This window comes from Lolium perenne, chromosome 7, assembly GCF_019359855.2.
Source record: "Lolium perenne isolate Kyuss_39 chromosome 7, Kyuss_2.0, whole genome shotgun sequence".
NCBI lineage: Eukaryota > Viridiplantae > Streptophyta > Magnoliopsida > Poales > Poaceae > Lolium > Lolium perenne.
Genome location: NC_067250.2, coordinates 199,789,385 through 199,811,756, shown reverse-complemented (window position 1 = coordinate 199,811,756; position 22,372 = coordinate 199,789,385). Strand labels below are relative to the sequence as shown.

Below are 22,372 nucleotides of genomic sequence, written 5' to 3'. Positions count from 1 at the left end.
CATGAAGCTCAATAGTCACTTTAATTGACGAATAGCATATGCTTTGGGTTTCTTTATGCATTATGGGGGGAGGGATAGCTCAATAAGTTTAAACCGCACTCCCCCTATGTTCATGCGTGCTTTACATCTAGACATGTAGCACAAGAATGGTATAAGTGCCCACTCTTGACACAATGTCCGGATGATAGGCACAAAGATAGAGAAGCAAACCTTGGCGTTGACCGGTAAAGAATGAGTCCATTGTCTTGTCGGGCTCATTTAGGAAGTATTGATACTTTTAGGTTCTTGGGGTTGCTATACCGTTGGACCTCTTCATGTCTTGCTCTTAAGTATGTCTTGTACTTTGCTTGAGTTATGAAGGAGTCTTGACGCATTAGTACCCCAGCGAGAGTAGACCAAAAGGATAGATTCTTGTGAGGTTCTTTGATCTTCATCATGGTTTAGGTCCTCGCCTTGACCCTCATTGTCGTTGATGCCGAACTCGAGGTTGTGGAAGAGGTGATCTTTTACTTGGTTGTTCAACGGAAGAAGCTTGGCCTTGTGGTGTAGATGGCTCCACATATGTGGAACTTCATCCTTCCCCGGCACTCGTAGAAGGTAGCTTTTGAGGTCGGCAAGTGCCAACACCCATCCTTCCTACGGTAGCCGGGGGAATTACATCTCCTTTCTCACAAGAAGCACTTCGCCCCCTCCAAAGAGCTATCATCTTCATCAAAAGAGTCTCATGACACAATACCACAACCACACAATAGACTCATACTCCATCATCATGTTAGAGTATCTTCATCTAAGGTTTTTCTCTCACTTCCGGCAACCCCATGAAGTTGGGTTAAGAATATGGCTAGGAGTATATGACGGATTCCTTCTTTGCCAATGAAGACATCCAAGATATTGAGCTTGAACTCCATTCCATTGTTGCTTCTTCTTGTAAGGATCATGGTATAGAACTTGCATTGAACTTGTTTGACAAACTTCAACATGGTTCATTCTCTTCAACACAATTCCTACAAAACACGATCTCTACACAAGGAAGCATTTTCTATTAGTCTGAGACCGTGGCCTCTTGGAGAGACTAGCTCCACAAGAGATCCACCACATGTTCATTGTAGTAGGTATAAAAACCAAAGCATGTAAAGCAATGAACAAGGATAATCACAAACAAAGGTCTTGACAAGGTAGGATATCATCACCACCTTGTCAAGGCCTAATACCTTTAAGCTTGCTTGTGTTGTCGTCAAGAGAATGGTAGAGATAGATGACTTGATGACGACAACGAATTCCTTGCTTCCGGTTATAAGACTTGTGGCTTCAAGATCAACCACCCAATAAGCACCACCGAAAGCAAGGTCCTTCATGGATCAAGACTTGGAAATAGGGACCCAGTTTTCAATGGGCCCTATCTTGACGTTCATCTTTATATTGATCCTTCTTCCTCTCTTCTTCTTCTTTGGCTTGAAAGCCACTTCTCCGTCATTGCATGAGTCCTCATGGTTACAACGAACGTGGTCCTTGCTTGAGAGTTGGTATTCCATTAAAGCTTGATCTTGCATAAGCTTGATCATCATAAGCTTGTCCTTGCTCCTCTTCAGAGATGCAATTTCATCCTCGTGGTTACAACAAGTGACATTTTCCTTGCTCAACCGAACCCACTCCATCAAAGACTTATTTTGCCTATCATTCACCTCAACTAGCTTGGCCTTGTGTCTCTTTAGAGTGGCAATCTCCTCTTCATGGTCACACCATTGCACCTTTTCTTTACTCAAGCGATAGTACTCATCAAAGGCTTCCTCTTGAGTAGAAATGACTTCCAAGAATTTTGCATTGTGTCTTCTCAAGAAGCAAACTTCATCAAAGAGCTTGTCACAACATGATTTGGGACCTTCATCTTCTTTTTTCTTGTACATTTCTTCTTGAGGATGTTTCTTCATCTCGGACAGAAGTGAGAATCTACTTTCCAAGGATTTGAAGTTCTTGGTGAGAGTTGCAACTTCTTCAAGCAACCATTCATGACTTTCCTCGAGATAGCACTTCTTCATCTTGAGTTCTTCCACCCAACCAAATGCATGGCCTCGATCCTTGATGAGTTGGGAGATGAAGGAATTTTTGGAGTTTTCGAGAACAATAGCACTAGCTTCTAGAGACATGCGCATGCACAATTCTTCCTCATAAGCTTGAGTGAGAGAGACAAACTCCATTTCCGCCTTCTTTGCCACAAGACAATGGAAGTTATTGGCGATGAGGTTCTCATTTGGAGAGTCGAAGAGGGAGATGGAGGAGTGGATATGGTGATGGCGGCCACCTCCCCTTCCTCATTGTTCGAGTCCTTGCCTTTGTGATCTTCACCTTCATCGGAGGAGTATTCCTCACGGATAATGAAAGCTCTAGACTTCTTGGTGAAGGAGACCTTGGTATCACCGGAGTTGGAGGAGAACTTGGAGAATCCTCTTGAGAGAGATTTTAACTTATCCTTTCGGACAAGCCTTCCACCGTTGTATTCCCTTCTCTCATATATACAATCCGCAACAAAATGACTCGTGTCGCCGCAATTGTAGCAAGCTCTCCCCCTTTGCTCTTCCCTTGGACTCTTGGAGGTGTATGTTGACGAGTCATGAGGAGAATATCTTCGTAATCTTGAGCTTCGTGTCTTGTTCTCACTCCAAAAGCTCTTGGCGGCAAGTGCCATGTGTTCATGATAGTTGGCCTTGAGATCATCCGGACCCCACTCAATGGGATCCTCATCGCTCTCACTAGCTCCATGCTCTTTCATCTTCAACGCAAGGTTGGGCTTGCGAGTGCTGTGGGCGCGAGCAACAAGATCCTCCGCATTCTTCTTCAAGATGTCCAAAGCGATGACTTCGCTAAGGACTTCATCGGATGTCATAGCACGGAAGGAGGCATTTTGGCGGATGGCTGTCAACTTCACTTCCTCATAAGGGAGGAGAGCGTTGTAGAACTTGCGCTTGATCCAATGGTCATCCACAAATGTTGCTCCAAGATCTTGCATTTGTACGGCGAGAGCAATGAGGTGCCGATACATTTCTTCGGGTGTCTCTCCTTCATTCATGACGAAGTTGTCGGCCATGTTATTCACTTCATCGAAACGAGAGCTTTGGATGCTCTCATTTCCGAGGAAGAGCTTGTCGAGCTTGTCCCATGCTTCTTTGGCGGTCTTGAGTGAGCGGATATGAGCATGGTCCTTGGGTGTGACGGCCATGTGGATCATGTTGATGGCGGTAGCGTTGAGTTGGTCATCCACCACTTCCCTCCTTGTCAAACTCTTTGGATCTCTTGGTGAATAACCTTCCTCAGTGATGCGCCAAAGCTCGGTAGAAGCGTTGCGCACATGAGATTTCATCAAGAATTGCCAATTCTCAAAGCTATTTGATTCAAGTAAAGGTGGTGAGCCGTGAGACAAAATGCGAGGCATGGGTATTGGGACATTTATGGTGTAGTCACTTGGTGGAGGCACCATGTGATAACCCCCTAATTGTCCCGCAACCGGTGGATCATCCTTCCCTTTTGATGAAGTGCCAATGTCCTCAAGATTCCCTTCTCGAGGTGGCTTTGTCGATTGCGCGACAAAATCAACAAGAGGTAGGGTGTTGACTTGTTGTGGAAGAACATCAACACTTGCCTTAGGATCTATAATGGGGGTTGGTTTGGGAGCAATCAACTCCATCATCATAGCCTTCATTTGAGATACAATGGATGACTCCAATTTCTTGAGGTCATCCAAAGTAGCCGGAGTGCTATCGACCGTTGATGGTGGAGGTGATTGCTCACCGGGAAGGGACCCGTTCGCCACCATCTCTTGTTCGGCCATTTCTTAGGCGGTAAAGCCCGAGCAAGAAAACCTTGCTCTGATACCAATTGCATGGATCGTAGCGAACAAGAGGGGGGGTGAATGGGCGCTACTCAATTTTTATGTCTTTTTCAGTTTTTAGCAAAGAGGAAGGTAAAGGTGATAGCTTTAGTGGTGGTGATGCTCCTAGTATGATCCTAGGCTAGTGCAACAAGTAAAGGGAACCACACAAATAACAAAGATAAGGAAAGGGACAACCGGAGGGCGCGGAGTCGAGGCGAGGGTTTGTTTCCCGCAGTTCCTCCCACAAGAGGGAGTACGTCTGCGTTGAGTAGGTGCTAGTCTCACACAAGAGACTAGACGGCCACACCACGAAGGAAGGCCTCACCTTCTTCCTCAAGAGAGCTCCATAAAGGGGCTCCCTTTTCTCCACTAAGGCACCGGTCGAGGCGGTGGTTCCTTCACAAGGTTGGGGCGAGCTCCACAACACTAGGAGGCTCCCAACATCCTATGGGGCTAGCACAACTCCAAGCTTGCCTCCATAGGAGCACTTCTTTCAAGATCCCACCATAGGAACCCTACCAACAAGATCCACTAAGGACTACCACGAATTGGTGAAATTTCTCTCGGTAGAACGATAGATCGGGGTCTCCTCCACCACTCCTCAAAGTATGAGCAAGATTGATTGGGTAGGTAGGGAGATCCACTAAGTTTGAGCTCAACAACAATGGAGGAGAGAGAGAGGGAAGAGCTAGAAAAACGAGCTGGAGAAGAAGGGATCTTTTTATAGGGCTCCTCAAATCCAACCGTTATGTGCAGTTTCTGCCTAAGCGGTACTACCGCTTTGGGAAGCGGTACTACCGCTCTGGATTCGAAATCCCCACAGATCCTGTCCACGTGGACAGAAGGCGGTACTACCGCTTGCGGTACCGCTCGAGGACCGCAATGGTCTCCAGAGCTTACTGGACACCAAGCGGTACCACAGCGGTACCACAACGGTAATGCCGTAACTCAATTTACGGTACTTAAGCGGTACCAGGGCGGTACTACCGCTCTCAAGCGGTACTACCGCTCAAGGTACCGCAAAGGTACCACACCTTGTTCTGTGAGGCTTTTCCAGTGCAAATCTCCAGAGCGGTCTAGCTGGGTGGTACCAGTAGGGTAGCGGTACTACCGCTCCTGGTACCGGTAGTACCGCCTTGGCTGAAACTGCTTTTTCCTCTTTTCCTCTCCTACCATGTCACCTCGCGACACACACACAAAACCAGAAAACCTAAGAGCTACACTTCAGTCTTCCGATCATAACGTATTCAGCGAGGGCACCGTACACTTGCAAATCTATCAAAGACAATCTTTGTGCACGGTTAAATTCATTTAAGTGTTGTCATCAAACACACAAAACACGGGATATGGATTTGCTCTTTCAGGTGGCACTTGCACTCTTTTATATCTATGGTGACACTTGCACTCTTTTGTATCTATGGTAGCACTTGCACTTTTTTGTGTTTTTCTTGCTTTTTCTCGCACTATGTTAGCGTTAGCCTTGCTTTTGCTATTTTATCACACGAGTGTTTTCTTATAAGCTTGATTGTACACTACACACACACCTCACAATCGGGGCCACGTGCAATGTCTCGCAACACTTGATAAACAATGCTCGATAAGATAGGTCGCAAAAGAAAGAGGGGCTACAAGGCGGGGGGGGGGGGGCAAGTTATACCTAGATGAAAATGTTAGGCGGTGTCGGAACACACAACTTGCGATGATGTCGACGATAGCGTCGAAGTTGCGCCGGAATCCGGGGTGCCGAAGGTGTCGCCGCGGTGTTCATGTAGACGCAGAAGCTTGATAGACAATCCTTGCACTCCAAAACGGAAACCGAGCAAAATAAGTCAATGTCCGAAAATTTGGATCACGACGAGCGATCGAAGTTGTCAAAATTTTAGAGTCGAAAAATTTCGGAAAAGATGTCAAAATTGTATAGGATAGCTGTCAAAATTTAGGATCAAACGGGCTCCAAAAAAAATGTGAGATTTGGGGCAAAAGGTGAGTTAAAATTGGACGAAACTTGAACAGCACAACGCACAAGCCGGCAGTGCCGGGCTGGGTTGAGCGGCAGTGCCGGACTGCGCTCGGCGGCAGTGCCGCTATGCTTGTGCCGGCAGTGCCGCTTGGCTCTGAAACTTGCACGGAAGGGGCAGCTAGGTGGAGCCTTGCGCGTGTGGAGCTGCTGTTTGCGTGAGATTGTGGCGCGCGCGGATGGTCGGCTAGCAGGCTGGGGGAGTGAGATGCGTGCGGAAGTGGTGTTGGCCGGCAGAATTAATTGGAGGTGGGGCTTGTGCGCGGGTGAGCGAAGACCGGGCGGTTGCATGGTCGGCGGCCAGGCTAGCGGAGCAGCGCGGAGGAGAGCAGCGGTGCTGGTTGTAGAGCGCAAGTAGGGAGGCGAGCGGCGCGCGGGTGGGGGTGTGGTGGGGCGAATCGGGGCGGCTCGTGGGCGCTGCAGGTCTGCAGCAGACACGCGCGGTGGTGGGCAGGAGCGGCACGATGGTTGGCCAGGGTGAGCGGATGCAGGGCGGGACGGGCTTGGCGCGTGAGCGAGCGAGGGCAGGTGGGCCGGCGGGCTGAGCGCCTGGATGCGGATGAGCAGGGAGGTGCCTGGCGCGTGGAGAAGGCGTGGTGCTCGGGCCGGAGCAGGCGACAGCAAGGTGGAGATGATCAACGCGGAGGCCGGCACTGCCGCTGTCGTCCGGCCGGTAGTGCCGGTGAGCTAAAAATTCGACGAGCTGTTCTTCACGAACACGGAAAAACGGCCAGAAAATCCTCCATTCGAGTAGAAATTGATGGAATTGGGGGCTAGAAAGTTGGGTAAATTTAGATCAACCGTAGGAACACAAAATCAATGGACCAAAATCACTCAAAACACAACAAAATCAGACCAAAGGCAATTTAGGGCTATTTTTGAGGAATTTTTTCAATTTTTTTGAGATGAAATTGGGTGGGTGAAGGGTCAAATCCGTGCTAACAAAGAGCTGCTGATACCATTTGATGAGGCCTAAGGGCTAGAGAGTGCCCAAATCTCACGAATTTGACCAAGTGTGTGGACGAGGAAAGATGAGAAAGGGGAGAACACACACAAACTCGAATTAAAACACACACAACTCAACACAAACCAAATTTACTCCCTTGGTAGGTTAGACCAAGCCAATAGAATCACTTCTTAGTGAGACCCTTGAGTAGAATCTAAGAAGTGAGAGATTGGTGATGGAGATCCAAACTAGAACTTGGATGAAAGAGGGGGAAGCCTTGAATCATCCATGAAGAGTAGAATCCCTCAAGAGTGCCTTGATACAAAGAACATAGTTCTAAGGAGATAAAGCTCAAGTAGTTTAAGCTTCAAATCTTGTCTAAACCTAATTGAGGTGGGGGATGAGATACATATAGGTCCAGATTCGTCCAAGGGGTAAAAGGGGCATTACAATAAAGCATTTCTGTCCCTAGATGATAAATAGACGGTTGAGATGAAGTTGTCTTTGGTGGGGCCGGCAGTGCCGATGGTATTGGGGCGGCAGTGCCAGCCCTGGTCGATGCTAGGCTTCGGAGGCTTCAGGCGGCAGTGCCGGAGAAGATTGGCCGGCAGTGCCGGGGTGCGTCCACCGACAGTGCCAGCCTTGGTTGGGCGGCAGTGCCGACCTGGTGGGGGCGGCAGTGCCGGCCTGGTGCTGTGGCCGGCGGCTGGAGCCCTTCTCCTTCGGTCTTCCATTCTTCTTCCCTGAACCATGTGGCTTCCCTCTCCTCGGCTCCTTGACGCTCCCTTCGGGTCCTTGACGAGATTGGTACTTAATGACACATAGACATAGGTATGCGGTAGCAATCCGTCCAAGGTTGTGTCGAATTCAAGTGTAGAAAGGAGTGAATTCACCTATCATGTATAGCTTCCACTCGGGCTCGAGTCATTAGTTCACTTTAGGAATAAGTTGGCCATGATGTAGTGTCGTCCGTAAGCGGGGCTGCATCAGCAACTAGGCAGTAGTCATGCTGCTACTAAGGTCACTCTATTCACAATGAACAAGCCAAACCAACTAGCCAAACCATCATTTCCCTATTGGGATCAGATTTGGGCATTTATACCAATTAGTATATTGATCATATAAAGTTGAGTAAAATACTTAACAATTACCAAGTATAGCTCCAGTAATCAATTTGTTCATCAAGGAAACATCCTTGAACCGTCAGTGTTAGTGGCAGAGTAAACTAGATTAATGAGCCAGTAACCATAATAGGAACAAGGCATGGATCACAAGCATCTACCCATGAACTGTGATGCTTTTATAAGCATCAAGAACAGTTCAGCTTATAGTATAGTGAGGCAACATAACATAGTTTGACAGAGACACGCCAAGCAAGAAGGATAGTTGGAAAGGGAACTAGTACCATCAAAGGATTATCTAGGATAAATAGTACTCCTAGTCAAGCTAGGGCAACACTATTAACAATAGAGATAAGCAATCAAGAAAAGCATCAAAGGATATCACCAGATGCCACAATTAGCTAGAAGATGTACGCATCTAGTCTAACTAGCAGCCACTCAAACAATAGGAATTGTAACCAGAGCAGAGTAGGCAAGCAGAGGAAGGAAAATAATACCTGGGGCGGCCGAGGGCGATGACCACGACGACACGGGCTGTGTGATCTGCGCCTAGCCACGACCCAGCCGACGACCACACCAAGTTCCGCCACCACTAGAACATCCAGGGCGCCACCTCACCGGAGACACAAAGCCATCGCCAAAACCCTAGGGCAGTAGGGGGTTGCGCACGGGCCGGAGAGGACGCACCCTTCAATTTCAGACAGACCTAGTGAGAGAGCATGGCGGCGTGTCGAACGCAACCGGCAGCGAGGACGGGGACGACCGGAGTTGGTCGGAGGAGGCGGGCGAAGGTGGCGGCGATTAGGAATCGAGAGAGCCAGCGTTAGGGTTTCAGGGACGAGAGAGGAGGCGAATGGGGCCGGTGGGCCGGCTCAGCAAGCTGGTCCGGTCTAAGCCACTCGGTTGACCTGACCAGTGGGCCTAGGGGTAAAATTGTCCTTTCACAAGCCCTTTTAATTAATAGATTTAGAAAATCCCCTATAGAAGCTCTAAAAATCAGGAAAAAATTATAAAAACATTTATAATTTAATGGGACGCTTTAATTTTATATCTTATAATTTAATTAAAGTTTAAATCAATTAAACTTTCAAAAAGTAGTAATTCCAAAGAATTAAATAAGGGTATCTATTTTAATAATAAGATAAAGAAAAATATAATTATTTCAGAAAAACATAAGTTTAAATTTCATTTCTATATTATTTACTAAATGAAAATATTTAAGATATTTTCCTAATTACTTAAAATACAAGAAAAACGTTAAATGGAATTTAACAATTCTTCTAGAAATTACAAATAAGTCCTCAACCATGGTGGAAGTTTCAGCATGGGCATCCTCAATAGGAACAGAGAAAAGAGAGAGAGAGAGGAAAAAGAAAAGGAGAGAGGAAAAGGAAAGAAAAAATAAAGAAAAAAAGAGAGGAAAAGGAAAGGAAGAGAGAGGTTTGTAGTAGGAGGATGCTCATTTGTTTGTTGTCTTGTCTTCCCAGTATATAGGGCCCGTATAGTTGTGGTTGTCAAATCTCCATGGGTTCTTTGTACATGAGGCATGGAGGTACCCCTTTTATTTTTATTTTATTGGAGGACAAGAACATGTATTTTCTACTTAACTTCTGTTATTCAAGAGTCAAAAGAGTCAAAATAATCCAAAGAAAAGAAAAAGAGTCTTCCAAAGAATTTCTATAGGTTCATCCATACATGCTTTATGGTTTATAATACTTCTCATTTATTTGCTCACAATGCCACCTATTATTGACCATGCTTTGTAGAATGTAAGAGATACCACTTGATAACTCATTTGCTCATTGTTACTCTTTAATGATTAAACCTTGTGAAACTTTGCATGATAATGATATAGAAGAAATGCAACAAACTCCAAACTCCATGTTAGTTTTTATCACCTTCATGCTCGAGGACAAGCATAGGTTAAGCTTGGGGATGTTGATGCATGTAAAATGCACGCATAAACTTCGTAGTTTACGCACATATATAATGTTATATTCATATTTTTTATTGTTTTTGGGGATTTTCTAAAGAATTCCCTCTCCTTTGGTTTTAACTATGTCTGGCAGAAAACACCTTCTGTTAGTATTTTTCAATTTGCAGGAGCTACGGGACTCGAAAAAGAGCAAGGTCAGAGGCCACGCTTCTGAATTTTCGATAGGAACAAAATGAGATAAAGTAGGCAACCATGAGGTCAATTGTCTGGGAGATAGGGCCTTGATACGTCTCAAACGTATCTATAATTTCTTATGATTCAGTTGTTTAGTCATTATCTTTACCATTGCTTTGAATCACTTCATTCATCTCATATGCTTTACAATAGTATTGATCAAGATTATGATAGTAGCATGTCACTTCAGAAATTATCCTTGTTATCGTTTACCTACTCGAGGGCGAGTAGGAACTAAGCTTGGGGATGCTTGATACGTCTCAAACGTATCTATAATTTCTTATGTTCCATGCTAGTTTTATGACAATACTCACATATTTTATATACACTTTATATCATTTTGATACATTTTCCGGCACTAACCTACTAACAAGATGCCGAAGCGCGAGTTCCTGTTTTCTGCTGTTTTTGGTTTCAGAAATCCTACACAGGAAATATTCTCGGAATTGGACGAAACAAAAGCCCACGGTCTTATTTTGCACGGAGCCTTCCAGAAGTCCGAAGAGGAGACGAAGAGGGGCGACGAGGCAGCCACACCCTAGGGGGGGCGTGGCCCCACCCCTGTCCGCGCCGCCCTATGGGGTGGGCCCCTCGAGCGTCCCCCGACTCTGCCCCTTCGCCTATATATTCTCTCCGTCGCGAAAACCCTAGTACCGAGAGCCACGATACGAGAAAAGTTACTCTGACGCCGCCGCCGCCAATCCCATCTCGGGGGATTCAGGAGATCACCTCCGGCACCCTGCCGGAGAGGGGAATCATCACCGGAGGACTCTACATCATCATGCCCGCCTCCGGATTGATGCGTGAGTAGTTCATCCTTGGATTATGGGTCCATAGCAGTAGCTAGATGGTTGTCTTCTCCTCTTGTGCTATCATGTTTAGATCTTGTGAGCTGCCTATCATGATCAAGATCATCTATTTGTAATGCTACATGTTGTGTTTGTTGGGATCCGATGAATATGAAATACTATGTCAAGTTGATTAATTGATCTATCATATATGTGTTGTTTATGTATTTGCATGCTCTCCGTTGCTAGTAGAGGCTCTGGCCAAGTTGATACTTGTAACTCCAAGAGGGAGTATTTATGCTCGATAGTGGGTTCATGCCTCCATTGAATCTGGGACAGTGATAGAAAGTTCTAAGGTTATGGATGTGCTGTTGCCACTAGGGATAAAACATCGATGCTTTGTCTAAGGATATTTGTGTTGATTACATTACACACATTACTTAATCCAATTGTCTGTTGTTTGCAACTTAATACTGGAAGGGGTGCGGATGCTAACCCGAAGGTGGACTTTTTAGGCATAGATGCATGCTGGATAGCGGTCTATGTTCTTTGTTGTAATGCCCTAAGTAAATCTCATAGTAGTCATCATGATATGTATGTGCATTGTTATGTCCTCTCTATTTGTCAATTGCCCAACTGTAATTTGTTCACCCAACATGCTATTTATCTTATTGGAGAGACACCACTAGTGAACTGTGGACCCCGGTCCATTCTTTTACATCTGAAATACAATCTACTGCAATCTCTATTCTCTGTTGTTCTTCGCAAACAAACATCATTTTCCACACCATACGTTTAATCCTTTGTTTACAGCAAGCAGGTGAGATTGACAACCTCACTATTAAGTTGGGGCAAAGTATTGTGATTGTGTTGTGCAGGTTCCACGTTGGCGCCGGAATCCCTGGTGTTGCGCCGCACTACACTCCTTCACCAACAACCTTCACGTGGCCTTCATCTCCTACTGGTTCGATAACCTTGGTTTCTTTCTGAGGGAAAACTTACTGTTGTGCGCATCACACCTTCCTCTTGGGGTTCCCAACGGACGTGTGCATCACGCGCCATCAAGACTGTTTTCTGGCGCCGTTGCTGGAGAGATCAAGACACGCTGCAAGGGGAGTCTCTCACATCCAATCTCTTTACTTTGTTTATTGTCTTGCTTTACTTTATTTTATTTTTTGTTTTGTTTGCTTTCTTTCTATCAAAAACACAAAAAAATTAGTTACTTGTTTTACTTTATTTAATTCGGTTTTGCTTTGTTTATTTTTACTATTGCTAAAATGAGTAATCCTGAAGTTGAAGTTCGTTCTTTTAAGCAACAAGGTGGAGAAAGTTTTAAAGATGCTTGTTATAGAATTAGTGATGCTCATCGTAGGTGCACTAAGAAACACTCCACTATTATCCTCCTTAGGAACTTTTATGTTGGTATATCTAGCTGGAATAGGTATGTTCTTGATACTCTTTCAGGGGGTAATTTCCTAGGTACTCCTGCTTTAGAAGCTAGTTGCATCATTGAGAGTCTAGTTGGAATACCACCTGCTAATGAAGCTAAAATTGAAATCTCTCTTGAGGATGTCAAGAAAAATTTGGAAGCCATAGAGAAAAATCTTCCAAGTGTTGACACTAAATTGGGAATATTACTTGATAATACTGATAAACTTGATAAATCCCTAGGAGGAATTAATGAAAGAATTGCTATCTTAGAAACTTGTGCTATCCATAATAATCAAACCCATAGGATTGGTGAACTGTGGACCCCGGTCCATTCTTTTACATCTGAAATACAATCTATTGCAATCTCTCTTCTCTGTTGTTCTTCGCAAACAAACATCATTTTTCACACCATACGTTTAATCCTTTGTTTACAGCAAGCCGGTGAGATTGACAACCTCACTATTAAGTTGGGGCAAATTATTGTGATTGTGTTGTGCAGGTTCCACGTTGGCGTCGGAATCCCTGGTGTTGCGCCGCACTACACTCCTTCACCAACAACCTTCACGTGGCCTTCATCTCCTACTGGTTCGATAACCTTGGTTTCTTTCTGAGGGAAAACTTACTGCTGTGCGCATCACACCTTCCTCTTGGGGTTCCCAACGGACGTGTGCATCACGCGCCATCAGGCCTGTGGTGCGCCTTTCCCCTTAGGGTGCGCCACATGGGGCCTTTTCCCCATCGACCGTCCGATTCACCTCAATATTTCACCCACAGACTTCGTTTGACCTAAAAACCCCTTATATGTACGACCCCCAGGGTTTCCTCGAAGAGACAGCGGCGGAGATAAAAAAGCACATAAACAGAAAGTTAGCAGGCCGCCACCGGCTGATGCATGTAAAATGCATACATGAACTTTGTCCTTTATTAAAATGAATTATCACATATTTGCAACATATATGATGATAATACCATGTTTTACATTGATTTATGGGGATTTATATATGATCCCATTTTCTGGTTTATAACTCTGTAGAACTGGAATTCTTTGTTTTGTGTATTTTTCACTTTCAAAGACCTATACGGAGTCAAATTGAGCTAGAATTTCTGGAGGGTCATGTTTTCATCGGGAGAAGCAACACGACTCCTACAAGCACATCTGGAGGGGCCCGAGGACAAAAAGGGACCAGGTGGCGTGCCCAGGCAAGGAGGGCACGCCACCCCCCTCTTTCGGCTGTCGATCGTCCAAATCACTTGATTCCTTCGCGAACCGACGTATTTTAACATAAAAACCACTATATATATGACCTCCGACGGTTCTCTAGAGGAGAGCACCGTAGAAACACCGAAACACAAAGCTGAGGCTGTAACAACTTAGATTGGAGGGGGAAACTCCACCGGAGCCACCGCCGGAGGGATCTGCACCTTCTCCAACGTCTTCCTCATCAACACAATGATCAAGGGGGAGTACAGTAACTTGATCTATTTCTCTCATGTTCTTCATAGTTCTTAGTGCCATATGAGCCGATCAACATGATTATGGTCATATATGTCATACATATGTGGTGGATCTTTATTCTGTGATATGATGCTATAAGATTTTGCTATACTTTGTGTAAGATGTATTGATAGATGCATATTATGTACCCCGTTCTTAATTATTGGTTCTGATCCAACTTGTATGCAAGAACGCCTGTGGGGTGATAGTGTGTGTTAGATGGAATAGCATGATTTTACTGATTGAATAGTGATAACAAATTCATGATCTATTATGGCTTTGCCTTTTCTTTTGCTATCTCACTAGGGATAAAGTGAATGCATGTGCTATATTCGTCACGTGGCAAAAGTGATGATCTTGTTTGTTCAAGGTAGCATATTGGATATTCAAACATCATGTCAAAGTACTTATGTATATACACTGGTAATTCTTAATACAAGATTGCTTGAAGTTTTTCATCTCTTGTGGAGTATAAGAGAGATGTGTGACGTGATGTCCATATGAATGCTTATCTTACACATGTTAAACTTATTTTCCTCGTATCTCATTGATGAATTGTTATTGTCCACTACAACTTCAAAGAGAGAATAGTTAAGTGAACCCATGAATACTGGTCCAATTTTAATCATAAGAAACACCTTTCCATCACATTTATCTTACTTTTTATTTGCAGCACTATTTTAATCCGAAAATAAAAAATTACTTTTCTATCTTGTTTGCACTCAAAACTCCAAAACAAACATACCTTTATCACTTTTACTTAGTTTACTTCACTTGTTTAGTTTATTTTACTCTAGTTACTACTTTATATTATTTTAACTTACACGAAACCTTGTGCTTGGTAACCACACGGTGGAGTTGGGGACACGAGACTTTAATTTATTTTTCATGATTGCTGGAACAAGAGAGGGAGAGATAACTCTTTACTCTATTCCCCGAGAGTTCGATATAAACCCTCAAGTCACCCTTGTGGGGAAAATACTCCGCTGACACAACACTCTGCACTTGGAGTCCCAACGTTCAAGACCTTTTGCTGGTGTTGTCAAACGCTATCATCAGGGGGAGATCAGAGGGGGGAACCGCTGCCGGAATCACCTCCGGTGGACTCTTGTACTGATATATGAGTGCACAAATATGTTGGGGTGTACATGAGGTTGTCACCATTGCATGATGATAGGGAGAGGAACAAACAGAGTTCGACAGAAATCATGTCCCAATTCTTAGATATTCATGTTATATCATTTCATGGTTAATCAACGGGGTGTATAACTGTGGGGACCTTTAACTTAACGGTGGTTGGACTTTATGTCTTAATAAGTCTCTCGTTCACTCTTAATTGGCTTTAGGATCAATCACTAGTGGAGTATTTGCACAGATATATGGTTGCACATATCTATGGCTTCTCTCTATGGTAAATTAAATCCATGGTTTAATAATGAACCATGTTAACTTACCATAACAACAACTCAATTCCTATCGAATTCCTATAGCGGAATTCCTGTAGGATAGAAAATACATAGAGTGTACTACACAGTATATATGAATTAAACAGATTCATTAACTTAAGTATGCCCTCAGTTTTCTTTAATGAGTTGATATTATATTAATTGAATATACTTTTTGTTTTACAAGATTTTTGCAAAAGTTGAATTTATGCCTAATTCACATCCTTCTTTGAGTTACTCCACTTCACCTCACAACCCTTGCTTTCCTTGTTCTAGTTTCACTTCCAGCAATTATTCCTAGTACTTTACAGTCTTCTAGTTCCTAGTAGAAAGCTCTTCACACACACATATACACACATACTATAGATCCTAACTTTGCATAGAAGATCATATACGTGGGTTATAAGGCTTTAGAGAATAGATAGTTTACCCTCAGCTCCTCACGGGTTCGACACTCAAATACTTATCGAATTATACTGCGGTGATCCCCTGCACTTGGGGGTTATCACCTGGATGTCAACCGGAGGAGTGCGAAGCGACCCATCTAGTGCATGCAACTAGCGCGGCTCTCCTCGTTTCCCCGCAGCGGTGGCAGTGGACCGTTGGAGCTCAGATGTACGCCTGATCCATGCATAAATCCAAATGAATGGCTCTGATTAGTTGAGGTTGTTTGTTGTCTCAGTTATTTTGTTAGTATTTCTCTCAATGTGTAGTGTTGATATCCCCTACAACCATGTGTAGTTTCTTTTGTGTGTGTGTGGAACTTTGGACAAGCATATCATGATGTAACTCGTTTAGTAAGCTAGGTTTCTGAGCTTTCTAGTATATTTAAAGGCCCATTTGAAAACTGCCACTAAAAATGGTTAGAGGCATTTCGCAAAGTGCGACTATAAACATGCTATTTTTAGGGGCAATTTGCTAAAGTGCGGCTAAAGATGTATATAGTTAATTTGCTAAAGTACGGCTAAAAATGTATAGAGGCAATTTGCGAAAGTGCGGCTAAAAATGTATAGGGATTTTTTTTGAATTGCGCTAAAATATTTGAGGTATTTTTTAAATTACGGCTAAAAATATATAGAGACATTTTTCAAAGTGTGTCTAAAAATATATAGGGGCAATTTGAAAGTACGGCAGAAAATACTAGTTTTAGGGGCATTTTTTCAAAGTGCGGCTATAATTTTAAGCGACACGATTAAATTGAGCATTTTTAAAGTACCCCTCAAAATAATTAGAGCCAATTTAGTTACATTTTAAGGGTATTTTAAAATGCGGCTAATAATCTCCTCTCCCATAGTGTGTGGCGGCATCGCGCCGGTCGCTGCTTCCACTGCTACTGCTACCGCAGCTCCTCCTCCGCTCGTTGTTGGCCGCCGCGACGCCGTCGATCAACACGAAAGCCGTGCCGCCCAGGGGAAGGGGACCTGTCAGGGGAAATGTAGGAGGGGCTCTTCCTGAGCTTGCTAGCTCAGGATTAGCCGTGGCTTTCCACTTCAAGGACACAGCGCTTCCTTCTCCGTGACACCGATGTGATAGCCTGACAGGGACTAGGGACTGAATAGTCAATATTGTACGGTGTGATAGACACCAGTCACCAGATAAAGCAGGGCTCCATGGCACCGATGTGATAGAGACAGAGAGCACGGTCTTGTGTGTCCACATACCAGATTTTCTCGTCTCTCGCTCGTCGTACATGTATGGCCGGCACGGGAACATCCAAGGGAATCACGTCAGCTGGTAGGAAATTCGCCGCTTTCATCCACTCTTGCCGGTACAATCAGTCGTAGCTATGGCGACAGCGCCGCCGCGCCGGTCGCTGGTTCTGCTGCTTCTGCTCCTCCGCTCCTTCTTCGCCGCCGCCACGCCGTCGATCACCACGAAGGCCGTGCCGCGGCTGCCGGGTTTCAGCGGACCCCTGCCCTTCTCCCTCGAAACAGGGTAAGTACATACGTGCCCTGCATGCTCTGCTCTCCAGCTTCTTCTTCTTCCTCGGTTGATCGGAACATGATCATGCGATGCGGTGGTGCAGGTACGTGGAGCTGGACGACGGCGTCCGCCTCTTCTACTACTTCATCCAGTCGGAGCGCGACCCGGAGGAGGACCCCGTCCTGCTCTGGCTCACCGGCGGCCCCGGATGCTCCGCCCTCTCCGGCCTCGTCTACGAGATGGGCCCCTTCTACTTCGACTTCGAGGGGTACACGGGGAGTGGCCTGCCTACTCTGCTCTACAAACCAACATCTTGGACACAGGTTCATTTGGCTGAGATACCCAAGTTTTACATACGGGAGTAGTACAAAATAGATAATGGAGGAGACTAGCTGGACATGGGTTCAGAACCGTTGTTGCACCATTTCCAGCTTTTCTATTGATTTTTTTTTTCTCAGGTGGCGCAAAGAACTTTTTTTTCTTATGTCAGTACCTCACATGTGGGACGTGTATTGTCAAATTAGTTGTCGCTGATTTAGTACAAAGTTCTACTAAATCAGAGACAAATAATATGGTACTAGTTTGACCATATTGTTTTGACTAAAGACAACAGGGGCGTTTTCATTTCAGTTCAATCATATTGTAGGTTAGCAGTGTCATCTTCGTGGATTCTCCGGCAGGGACAGGCTTCTCGTATGACACCACGGGCAACAGGACCATACCAAGTGACACCATTGCTATTCAACAGCTGCACACCTTTCTCCAAACGGTTCGCTTTTCAACTTCATTTATATGCTTCTTATAACAGAAAGTACAGATTAATCATGGGTGCTGATTTCCGTTTGGTTTCTTTTCTATGCAGTGGTTTGATGAACACCCAAAGTTTTTGCCGAATCCATTCTACGTTGCGGGTGATTCGTATAGCGGCATAATCATACCTCCTCTTGCTATGAAAGTTGCTAAAGGTATTTGGATCTCGTGATTATCGACAAGGATTACTACTTGTCTTACGAGTTTGTCCGAAGCGGTTTTTTTTTTACGAGTACAACATGCATTGTTCTAACTAAACATTTATTCCGTTATAGGGATAGAATACGGTGACGAGCCACTCATCAATCTCAAGGTATTCTATATTATTTCCATAATTTCTCTTCCAACATATTATTTAAGTTTCATATTTTTCTACCATGGTTATGTGCACCTACCGAGGCCCGAGGTATCCCTCCTTTGGGAAAAGTATCTTTTTTTACTGCAATGCTTATTTCTCTTCTTCCTAAGCTTTGTACAGTAATGGATGTACATCTAGAGCTTTATGCCTATAGAAGTATTTCTTTGTTTACTAATTAGACAGGGGCAAGCTCTCTCTTTATCAAGGTCAACAAAGTTTAGTTCAACAACAACATGAGAAAACAAATATAATTTATGTTTAACCTTGGATATTTGTGTCCACATATGTCTGGATCAGAGCTATGTAGTTCTTCAACTTCAGTGGGTAAGTTCAAGACATGGTTACCATATTTTGGTAAAATTCAGTCTTCTGCCATTTACTTTGTTTGGTCATTTTTCTTAAATATGAATATTTTTTGTACAAAAATGGGACCATCCTAGGCATTAGCACCTTATGCATTTTTTTTTGTAAGACAGAAGTCCACAGGATGTACTTCTAGAGCTTTATGCCTATAGACGTCTTCCTTTGTTTACTAATAAGACAGCCTAGACAGGGACAAGTTCTCTCCCTATCAAGGTCAACAAAGTTTAGCTTAACAACAACATGAGAAAACAAATATAATTATTGTTAACCTTGAATATTTGTGTCCACATATGTGTCTGGATCGGATCTATGTATTTCTTCAACTTCGATGGGTAAGTTCAAAACATGGTTACCATATTTTTGGTAAAATTCACTCTTCTGCCATTTACTTTGTTTGGTAAATATGAATGATTTTTTCGAAAAAGGTACCATCCCAGGCATTAGCACCTGATGCCTTTTTTTTGTAAGACAGAAGTCCACATGTGATAAACCCAAATTCAGCCCCCAATGAGACCCGAACCTGGGTCGGCTGTGTGCAACAGTGCCTCCCTTGCCACCAGGCTACAACCCAGTTTTCAATATGAATAATTTACAAACTAGAATTCATTGTTCCTTGCAACAAGGCTCTAAGTAGTCGGCCGAGACATGTTTATTTTTTTTCATTGATACTGGTAGTTGAAACTTTACGGTGACCTTTGCTTTTATGTGTCCTCTGAGATACAGTCATAGTACAGAGGTTGGCAAATGTGTTTAGTTACAATTCAATGTATGCAATTGTCCCTTATGATATTTTCCTTTTATGTTTAAATGGCTGGTGCATGCTGAAACTTTATGTGATCCTTGAATTGTAATGGTTTTGTAACTCTGGATGCATAATAAAGTTAATAAAAAAAGGATGTATGTATCAATTAATGTAGAGGCTGGGGTCCTCCTCTTATCGAAAAAATTGTCACTTATGAAAACTGTTATACATTCTTACATATGTGTGTAAATCCGTGATACTCTTATACTACCATTTGTAAGGAGGGATTAATTAATACCCACATCAAATTTATCTTAACTGATCAGGGTGTAATTGCTGGCAATCCATTGACTGATGCAACGACAGACATCAACGCTCGAGTTCCGTATCTTCACGGTATGGGAATTATACCAGATGAACTCTACGAGGTGACATAGTCTTTAACTATGATAATTTTTATCTTTTACAATCTCATTCTATGCCACACGAAAAGGACAAGGACAATATTTCCACACATCTACTCGATGTTGGCAAGCTTCTGCTCCCTCTCAAGAAAAATATGATGCTTCTCAATCAGAATGATAAATACATATTGACTTAACTACTGAATAAAGTCAAATGTGTTCCTATTTACTTGGAGTATCATTGAGCAGGAGATATAGTTGAACTTAAATCCCCTAATCCGCAGGCTGCTCATGATGGCTGTAGAGGGGAATACCTTAGGCCATCGAACGCTAATTGTGCCGATTCCCTCCAAGCCATCCAAGACGTAAGTGACAATACCGACCACAAAGAAAGAAACAAAAGTATATGTTGATTATGTGAATAAGACATGATACACTAAGCTAGAAGTAAGAGCTACTTGGTGACTTAATTGGTAATTTTGGCATGGATATTGCAGTGTATAAGGGATTTAAATGATGTACACATCTTGGAGGCACGTTGTCCAGAATATCCAAGCCTCGCCATTCAGAAGCAGCAGGCGTTGCAGGATCATAGTAGGAAAAGGCTATTAGAGTCCGCAGTTTGGTCTATCTGCAGGGTAAACATTTCAAATATTAATCTTAATTTCTTCTCGGTTTTATTTCCACTTTCTCGCTTGCTTTTTATTTTTATTTTTTATTCATGTTCATATTGCTTTTATTTTGTCGTTCTAATTGCACGGCGTTAACTGTGTCAAAATCTTAATTGTTGTGCTTCATTCGGTTGATGCAGAATGCCACGTACTTCCTATCCGAGGTATGGACAAATGACGAAGTTGTAAGGGAAAGTTTAGGTATTCACAAGGTAAGGTAGGGGTTTGCAGTGAGAGAATTCTGTGAATGCAATCAAAGCAGCCCACATTCCGTCCATAACGAAGGGCTTATATGCGGTGTATATACTGTGCAGGGAACAGTTCCATCATGGCTACGATGTGATTTCGATATACCTTACACAATGGAAATTGCCAGTGCAGTGGATGATCATTTAGCATTGATTACTAAAGGATACCGGGCCATGATCTACAGGTAAGTGAGTGATCAACTTTTTCCGATACCCGTTTCTCCCGCGTCTCCTTAATAATTCTATAATGTATTTGACTGAATAGTCAATATTTGTACGGTCATGTGTGACGCTGCAGTGGCGATCATGATAGTAAAATATCTCATGTTGGCACCCAAGCATGGATCAGAAAACTTAGCCTTCCCATCACAGATAATTGGCGACCATGGTATGTGGAAGGCCAAGTTGTAGGGTAAGGACCGACTCACAATTTATATTGTTTTGTATACATTATAAGTCAAAAGTATGTTGTAATTCTTACTCGCGTCAGGGAAAAATAGTGATATCCCCAGAATCAGTTGTGACCCGACTAATATAGCTTTGATCAATGGGAATACTACATTTTAGTACTTCCATAAAACCTAGCAAAACTACACACATATATATGCATGAAAATACATTCAAGACAAAGTTGCGCATGTATTTTTTTCAAGTATAAAATCTAAATAATTCAAAAGATAATAATTTGGTAAATAAAAATCAACTTACCTATGTCCAGTTGTCCACAAGACCATAAGGTAGCTTTTCAAATACAGATGAATCCAATAGTTAGACTTCAGAGATACCGTTAAATGCCCAAAACATGTGACAATGGCTATTATGCTTATTAGTAGTAAAAATTAAACATTTGTAGTTCATTGTATGCGACAAGTACTTTGATGCCTTATACATTGTTTTTCTTTATCTTATTTTCATAGGTTCACAAGAACTTACTCCAACAATCTGACATTTGCAACTGTAAAGGTACGTGTTAGACACATATATACAGCTTCAGTTTTTTACCAGAGCTGGATAGCATCCTTATCCATATAGAAAACAGTTCATCAAATTAATGAATTGTTTAATTCAACTACGTGCACCTGTAGGGTGCTGGACACACAGCCCCGGAGTACATGCCCAAGGAGTGTCTTGCTATGATCGATAGATGGCTATCAGGTGAACCTCTTTAAGGGGTCGACTGATGTTGGGTGCACGTGGAGGTTCTTAATGTCAATTGTATATGTAAGGTAACATATATGTAACGGCAAACTAAGCATACCCCAATTGTTTAGGCTTTTGTGTGGTGGAATGGAACCTGTCCACCCAAGTTTAAGTCATAGAGGTTGTTAACTATGAGGTCCCCATGGTGATTTCGCCAACCTTAAATATACTCATAGGGATAGACGTGTGTGTGTTCCCAGTGGCAAGTGTACATGCGTGTATATGAGCATCGGTGCTTGTGCTGTGCAAGAAAATAAGAGTCATTAAGTATACTTATAGGGATAGGTGTGCGTGTGTTCGTAGGAGCATGTGTCCGTGGATGTATGTGAGCATATAAACTTGTACTATGTTAAAAAAGGATGTTGTCTGCAAAAA

At 43.3% G+C, this 22,372-nt stretch overlaps 1 protein-coding gene across 7 annotated transcripts; it reads left to right on the top strand.

The window, feature by feature from the left end:
* The first annotated feature begins 16,912 nt into the window (after nt 1–16,912).
* LOC127314521 (serine carboxypeptidase-like 1) lies at nt 16,913–22,372 on the top strand. Of its 7 annotated transcripts, none has more exons than XM_051345002.2 (13): nt 16,917–17,213; nt 17,305–17,524; nt 17,848–17,970; nt 18,064–18,166; nt 18,287–18,324; nt 19,801–19,870; nt 20,125–20,243; nt 20,376–20,516; nt 20,690–20,761; nt 20,864–20,982; nt 21,096–21,209; nt 21,715–21,760; nt 21,883–22,372. In XM_051345002.2, exons 1-13 carry the CDS (start codon nt 17,065–17,067, stop codon nt 21,964–21,966), a joined length of 1,398 nt encoding a protein of 465 aa, XP_051200962.1. In that variant the 5' UTR covers nt 16,917–17,064; the 3' UTR covers nt 21,967–22,372. The 7 variants fall into 7 exon arrangements, 6 of the variants coding, with proteins under 6 accessions (XP_051200968.1, XP_071679476.1, XP_051200967.1 ...); XM_051345004.2 differs by having other exon boundaries at nt 16,919–17,213; nt 19,801–19,902; nt 20,163–20,243; XR_011748440.1 differs by lacking the exon at nt 21,096–21,209 and having other exon boundaries at nt 16,913–17,213; nt 20,690–20,766; nt 21,883–21,947.

Bases quoted from the DNA above. Each gene is read 5' to 3' on its own strand.
- LOC127314521 (XM_051345002.2), top strand. From the start codon at position 17,065: ATGGCGACAGCGCCGCCGCGCCGGTCGCTGGTTCTGCTGCTTCTGCTC. The intron at 19,871-20,124 runs GTATGGGAATTA...AGTATCATTGAG, and splicing joins TCGAGTTCCGTATCTTCACG to CAGGAGATATAGTTGAACTT. The intron at 21,210-21,714 runs GTAAGGACCGAC...TTATTTTCATAG, and splicing joins GTGGAAGGCCAAGTTGTAGG to GTTCACAAGAACTTACTCCA.